The sequence below is a fragment of the Acipenser ruthenus genome, chromosome 11 (genome assembly GCF_902713425.1).
Source record: "Acipenser ruthenus chromosome 11, fAciRut3.2 maternal haplotype, whole genome shotgun sequence".
Lineage (NCBI taxonomy): Eukaryota > Metazoa > Chordata > Actinopteri > Acipenseriformes > Acipenseridae > Acipenser > Acipenser ruthenus.
The window spans coordinates 22,219,496-22,227,712 of record NC_081199.1 but is presented as its reverse complement, the minus strand read 5'-3'; the positions used below and the strand labels follow the sequence as shown (position 1 = coordinate 22,227,712).

Genomic DNA, 8,217 nt, shown 5'->3' with positions numbered 1-8,217 from the left:
TGATTATAGTACCTTTAGAATAATCAGTCAGGTACAAAACTTTTTACAAATCAATTACACACTACTAACAAACAAACAAAAACTATTAACTAAAAATTATTTTTCATCAATTTTATAACAATTTATATCAGGCGTGTTTGCAAACAAAAAAGGCATTTACACTGACGGAAATCATCTGTATGTGTCCATGGTATGGTATCTTTCAAAGCAGTCACCTGGGTGTAACCCTGGCTGCCTTGAGCAGGTTTTGCAGGACCATACAGTCTCTCTCCTCCCCCCTTTTGTCTTTCTGTCAGTGCACACTGCACAGTCTTTGGTGCTCTTTGATTCATTTCTGGTGATGAAATGTGGCTTTTCATTCAGTCTTTCTTCTCTGTCTGTTGATGATGGACGACCACGTTTTCTTGAGCCAGGGTTATGAACATTTCCCACCAGTTGTACCAGTAAGGCTTTCCTGAAGGTTTAATGGCAAACATGTAGCTGTCCTGATTCCACCTTCATCAAATTGAACAGGATAGTGTCAAGAATTTTTTGCAACATACTCTTTTTATTTATGTACTGTATATGCTCTGAGCACACTACTAAACTCAGGTGAGAGGTTCAGGAGGACGTTAAGATGTTTAAAACTCCTGTAGTGGATTGTTCGTGCACTGGGCTTGGAATGTATCAAGATGACTTTTTAATAATAAAGAAAATCACACAGACTCATTTAATTTGAAGTTTTAACGAATCAGAGCAGTAGTAGTGCTCTTTTCGGGTTATTAAATGCTTATGTTAAAAATTGGATTGGTTGGTTGTGCAGACCACCATAAATCCCAAGTAAAAAGCAGTCTGGGCGATCCAGTGCTTTACAGGTTTAACAGCATTAATACTTCAATATAGTAATACAGATATGGTTAATTATATGCTTAGTCCTTAGGCTATACATGCATAAAGCTAAAAATCCCACCGCTAAATTCTAGAACATTCAATATATATCACTCTCTTAAGACTAAAACATAATTTCTATACCTTATAGCAATGCATCAATATAAAAGAGATATTAAATTCAAATATATGCTTACCTTCCAGTATATGGAAGTGTAGTGTAGGATATATTGAAAAATAAGAACTGTCTTCAAAAGGCAGAGACTTGTGAACACGATCAAACAGCAATCAGTTTTTCAGAGATCCTCAGAGCATGGACCACACAACTTGTAGTTAGCAAGTCGTGCGATACTTGACTCGGGTTTTACCTAGGTTTTTATAGGATTTTCCCTCCATTGAATACATCAGGTCCCAAGTAAATCTAATCATCACTCGGCCTTGACATTTCTTATCTTTAAGTTAATTATACATTCTAGAAGGATCTGTTCAACTCCTTTTTCAAAACTGATTGGATATAACTTCTTGCTAAAAATATTGGAACATGATTTCATCGCTCTCTTTTTCCAACTCCTCCTTTTTCTAAAAAGTCAGGTGGACCAAAGTTCACAGAATCCTTGCTATAATATAATACAAGTATATGTGTACATATGAGAGATGTTTTTAATATGTAACACCAGCTCTATTTGATTATATTAAGTTGAGTCAAAAATACATGTCCCTCTTAGCCGCATATTACATTACGTTTTCAGTGTGTTATCAATGGGCCAGTTTAACTTCATATACAAATGTGTGTTAACAAAGTATTTGACAAAGACTGCCTTTGAGTAAGCATACAGTGGTCGGTTCAATTAGTTTCATTTAAATTCAAGATATAATAAAATATGTTAAATATAATAGCCTTGTATTAACATGCTTGGACCAAGCCTGATCTCTCTCTCTGTTTCTAAAATTCGCCTGCACAAGCAGGTTTCAGACACCCTGTTTTCTTGCCAAGGCTAGTGTTTTAATTAATATGAAGCTCCACTGTAAGCACTTTAACAAATTCACCGCATGAAGTCATTTTTTGGCCGATTCAAGAGACAAATGGACAGGTATCTTTTCAGATAATACAAAAAACTCTTACATCCTATTTTTTATAACTCAGCTCTCATTATTTTCTTATAATATAGTGAGATACATACTACTGTCTTTCTTAAAGCACCTTCCGTTGGTTATCATTCAAGGTTGGCAAATCCTGCTTTCAAGAGCCAACACCGAATCCTGCTTTGAGGTGCCAAAGACTAAGCTTTATTTTTTGAAGGTCTAGTCTTCCAGAATTCTACTGTGTATCTGAGACAAACATTTAATTCTTTCACTTTACAGTTTCCCTGTAAACAAATACCTTTGTTTCTTACTGCAGTAAAAAATCTTTATACAAACTAAACATGTATATTCTTTGGTTTAATTTATATAGTAATGTCTAAATACTTTTTGTTTAGTTGGAGAAACTGAACTAATTCTTAAATCGATTAAATGAATTGAACATTATCGTAAACGTGTCAACAATATGGTTGCAATGTTGTCAGTGCCATGCTTCTGTTATAATAAACATTTACTATGTTCTTTGACCAGTTTATCTTTAAATGGCATTATAAGATGTATTTCTAATTAAGTTACTTCAGTATAACAGCAACTCCTAGAAATTGTAATATTGTTTTACTCTATTGATAAATTGTTCAAGATTTTAAGGGAAGGTCCAGTTATTTATATCTAAATACAGGCTAGAATTAAACATATTAAAATGTAATAGTGTTATAGCGACTGAACTGTGTCTGACCTTCTTCACTGTTCATACAAAATCCAGTCAAAACGGGTTTTAAGACAACCTATGCTTTTTGCCAATTTTAGAGTTGATTACTATGAAACACTATTGTCAGCATTTTTCAATACTCATTATTTCAAACCAATATCTAACTTAACGTATTAACACATCCTACACTTTCCATTCCCATCTCTTCCTGCCAGGTTCTAATTCATTTCTGTTATATATAGAAAATGATTATTGTAAGATAAACTCCTATCTTCTGTTCTCCGAAAGGTATTTCCGTTCGTTAATATTAACGAGATCGCTCATTATAGACATGATCTTGGCTTTTAAATCGCTGACCATCAAAAATCCCTGCTTCATCGGCCAAAACCAATTAGTCATCTTCAACACTGCTTTTACTACAAGCAGATGAGAACGAGGTTACATTAGTTGTATTCCTTCAGCAAGTTTACTGTTAGAGTTACAGTTTATACTTTAAATGATTTTATAACATGTAGTTCTAATTCAGATATGTCAGTATAGCAATCTCTTATAAACTACAATTCTGTTTTACTTCCTTGATATACACAGAAGGCAAGAGGTTAATTTTAATTATTAATATTAATATTAATTGAATATTTAAACTTAGGACTGCTCATACATTTACTTAATGTTATTATATTAGGTTTCTTATTTATTTAAATACTTTTGCTTTTTCTTACTATAATCAAACCTAGTTCAATTGCTTCAAGCATATTAACTGTGCTCCATAGATTCTACCGTGCTGCTCTCTCTAGATCAGAATGTTTTGAGACTCTGAGTCTATTTTAAAAGATGCTTTTGCCTGATAAGGGAGGTTTGGAACTTTCAGCAGGTCAGTCTGACCTTCAGTGCAATGAACTCCTTCTCACAGGCCTTACACAGATCTGCTAATAATATTTTCTAATGTTTGTATATTCTTTAAAACACATTACAGTCATTACAATATTTGTTGCAGTTTCACAAATGTTCAATTTGTATCCCAAAGATCAGCCTGCTTCCAGTAGCTGTGACAGTCTTGGGTCAGTTTCTGCTCTCAGTGAGTCTGTTTCTGCTCACAGGTGTGGGTGACAGTCTTTAAAAGCCTGATACCTGCAAAACTTAAATCTTGTTAGCTGGGCTCCCATCTCTACATTCTCCTTCCCATCGTCAGTGGGCAAACACATTTCAACTGAATCTGAGTCCATCAAAGAACCACACACCCTTGCAACCGAGGTCTTCCATGCAAAAGGATCTAATGACTTATAGCAAAAAAGGGACATGCTAGAACCGTCTGTGACAATAGCACTGTTCACAATTGCTACTTCCAGCAGCCAAAAGAACATCTTCCTCCACCACTTAAGAGACTTTCTTGTGAAAGCATAGCTGGCAGAGTAGTGATCCGCCCGGTCCACTGCACCCATCTTGCTGGTGTAATCACAGATCACTGAAGGCTTGTCCAGCTCTTCAATTGCTCCTCGCTTGATGATGCGCTGTACCTTCTCACAGTCACTGCCATGGAAGGTGCTCAACATGAGCACTAGCCTTTTGTCCTTCCATCCTAGCACCAACCTTGTTGTCCTTGCTGAATGTCTCATTTTTTTCAGTTTGAGGCCTTGCTTCACTGGCAATCCTCTTCTATTATTATTATTTTATTATTATTTATTTCTTAGCAGACGCCCTTATCCAGGGCTACTTACAATTGTTACAAGAGATCACATTATACATTATTTCACATTATACAGAGATCACATTATTTTTTTTTACATACAATTACCCATTTATACAGTTGGCTTTTTACTGGAGCAATCTAGATAAAATACCTTGCTCAAGGGTACAGCAGCAGTGTCCCCCACCTGGGATTGAACCCACGACCCTCCGATCAAGAGTCCAGAGCCCTAACATCTACTCCACACTGCTGCCCTAGTTTATAGTGTGTTATTTGGGCCACACTGGTGAAAAAGCACACTAGGAGGTTTAGATTGTTTAAATGACTTAAAATACACACACACACAAAAAGCACACTAAGTTCTGCTAGATTTGTGATTTTCTGTACCATTTTTTGTTTTTCTCCTTGCTGTTATAGACCAGACAGACACAATCAAGAGCCAAGAGACATTGCATTCTAAAGCCATGCAGCTGTCTGGCACACCCCAACTGAAATCTGTACACATTCCCAAGTCAATGAGGGCTGCCCCCTTTCTACAGTATAGGGTGACTCAATAGCCACGCTCCTTGGGGGAGGGGGGGGGGGGGGGGGAGGTGATTAGAGAACACGTCTTTCTATTTATGTTTCTTTTTCTTTTTGTTGGTGCGTTACTTTTCAATCGCACTGTATTTACTGCCCAATCTGGATAATGTATTCCGTTGTTCTATGTATACGGTATATTTTCTGTGGTTTGGTTATTTCAGCACCCGGACATGACTACAGGACAGAAGATGTATCTGTGCAGCATTGCCAACATCTACAGCACAGAATACATGCATACACAGATAAGGAGACAGTATCTGAACATGCTAAAGCACTGCATGCAAACAGGTATGTGCTTAGTGCAGGTAGGAGAGGGGTATGGCACGTACACTAGACTAGAGCAATGCACTGGTGACTCATGTGAAGAGTGTTATATCAGTCATAGGATATTTTGTGTTCCTATTATACTGTAAAATTAACCATATGAAAAACACTGAGCTTGAATTCAGCCCATGCTGCTAGCCCTTTTAAACGCTGATCATAGTAAAAGCATAGTAAAGTGTAATAAAGCATAGTGAAAAAGCATATGTGACCATTATAAAGCTTAGAGATATGGCAAAACCATATTAAAAAAAACATGGCAAACCATGGTAAATTCAAAGCGTAACCATGGGAAAAACTGGAAAAATGGTAACAAAATTACCATGCAGTTTTGCCATGATAAGTTTTTGTAAGGCTGGCAATTACTGTTCCAGTAAGATAGATTTTTATTTTTAGCAGTTCCATGGCCAGGTCGTAACCTGTGTAAAAGCTGTCTGTAAACAAATGAAAGAAAGCCATGTCCATTTGTTGTCTGCAGCAATGTTTCACACAGGTGAAGAACAATTCTTGATGAAAACGGCATGTCTCAGCAGGGAGTCTGTTGTTGGGCTGCCAAAGTAAGGAAGGAACAATAGCAGAGACACAACCAGTTTCACAGTCAGCTAAAACAAACACACGCATCCCCCACTTGGTAGGCTTCTGAGGATTGTAGCACTTGAAGATAATCCTTCCTTTGAAGCCAATGGTGCTGTCATCTATGCAAATGTCTCTACCTGGGATAAATAGCTCATGGCATTTTGTGTCTATGTAGCTGACCACATTCCTGACCTTTTGTCCTCTGCTAACAAAAGCAGCCTGAGGCACCTGGGTGGGGAGGGCAAAGGTGCAGCATCAAAAATATCTGCAAGAAATGTGATCTCTTGAATACATCTTTGAAAAATGGCATTCTGTCGGCCCATTCCTCTGAGAAATATTCTTTTATGTCTGTTTTTACATTCAGTTCCATATTCAACACCAAAAATGCCTTCATCTCAGGAAACGTAACAGGTTTCCAGGAGTTCCAAATAGAATTGTGACGCCGCGGTCTTGTTAGTTTTACGCTCACATGTCTATTAGTTTCATTTACAATTTTAGTAAACAAAGCGTTCGTGAAAAAAAGTTGAACATTTAGGATGACACCACTGCAAATAGGAAACAAGCATTTGTCAGATAACCCATTGAGATAAAACCTGCCAAGTAAACATATTCACAGCTGTGTTTTAAGCAAAACCAATTGAATATCTGGTAGCCCACAATGATACTGTAAGTACAATAAGTACAAAGGTACAAATATTATTTTAAACTACCTCTAAACTTTGTAGATAATACTGGTAACTGGCTTACTAACCGGTACTGTATCTCCCAAAATAATTCAAACAAACCCTTGAATTCCTTTTAAAAGAAAGACTTCATCAAAATGTTTGTCAACTACATGTATATAAAATAAAAGCACTTTCCAGAGAAAGAAAAAACAAGCTGTAACTTCCTCTCCAACATAGTCCAGTTGTATGTAGGTTTTTAAAAGACTGAGGTGCTTAGTCTGACTCCACTGCTTTCTGCATTCCATTACATCATATTTGGCACTTCTTCAGTATGTATAACAGTGATTGAACACACTGCATAGAGCTGCACAATTTCTTTCAAAAAAAAAATTGGAAAGTGACAGAATAATTTCACCTATGGCTTGCTGTGACAGAAATAGAATGATTCTTGGTGGTAAATCTCCCTCCTGACGTGTGAGGGTGCTAAGTAAAGGGAACAGAGTACCCTGGACTGGATTGCCTGACAATTCATTCCCAGGGTTAAAAGGAAGTCGGTCATCTAGAAAGGGGGCGGAGCTTCGGTGCACTAACTCATTGACCCGGAAGGGAAACGGTGTGGCAACCGCGGATTGGAGAAGCGGCTGCAATCATTTATCAAGGGGTCATGAGTGACGGTACAAATAGAGGACGGAGTGATGTGATCTGCTCCTTCGTTTATGGTTAAGGAACGACCCGGAAGGACCAATGTTTATATATATCGTACCATGAGTGTTTTGTTTGTTTGTCTCTAATTTGTTACTTGTGTTTTGTTATTAGACGGCTAACACGATCCGGAGCTGTCGCTACAGGCCAGCACTAACCCGGACAATACTGCACTTGTTTCACGATATACTGTATTTGCACCATGAGCACTACAGCACTCACTTTGGACTTGTGACCGTGTTGGTATTTTGTGTGTGTATTTGTGTTTTTTTTATAGTTGCACCAGATTAAGAAGGCATGTAATTACATTGTAATGACTAATTATTGTTTAATTTCATTGTAGTGGTCTTCAACATTGGTTTATCTGTCGTACTGTAATTACATGGTCGTACCATGTAAGTACATGTTTGTATTTTTACCAATTACCATTAAACAGGAGGGTCCATACTTTTTGCATTCAGGGCCAGATTGACGACCATTCTGAGAGTCATGAGCCACTGATGTTAATGTATGTGGTAACTCATTGCAGTATGTCCCAAAGATGGGCAATGGTCAGGCTGGATTGCAGCCGTTTTTAAAGGTCTTAACATTAAAGGAAATTCACAAATAAACATACAGACACATCATTTTCTGTGAATGTTCTCAGTTCAGGGGAGAAGGTCTGGTCAAGGCACTTGTAAAGTCTTTCAGCGCAGTCAGCTATGCTACTTTGTAGGTAGCATGCATAGTTGCACTCTTTAGTGGAGGAGCTATAGAGCAGTGTTTCTTGGTTTATAGTAAACTACAAGGAGGGAAAAGCGCGAGAGTAAAAAGTACAGTGAGTGTTTTGCGTTTTGTTTCATTGTTTGTTGTCACTAGACGGCAAACACAAACCGGGAGCTGTCACTACACGCCAGCACCAAATCCCGGACTACACTGCACCACTGTCTTGACTGTGTTTGTCCTTTCACCATACACCTGCACTAGAGCACCCACTGTCTGGAGACGTGGCCGTGTCTGTGTTGCGTGTAATTATTCAAGTGTCTTATTAT

General features: G+C 37.7%; 1 protein-coding gene across 1 annotated transcript; it reads right to left on the bottom strand.

Annotated features, from left to right (window-relative positions):
- Positions 1-5,541: 5,541 nt before the first annotated feature.
- On the bottom strand, positions 5,542-6,189 carry LOC131739340 (uncharacterized). Its single transcript, XM_059032705.1, is given in 2 exon segments — positions 5,542-6,015; positions 6,017-6,189. Coding segments are annotated over 2 exon segments (627 nt in total). The 3' UTR covers positions 5,542-5,561.
- Between the last annotated feature and the right edge of the window lie 2,028 nt (positions 6,190-8,217).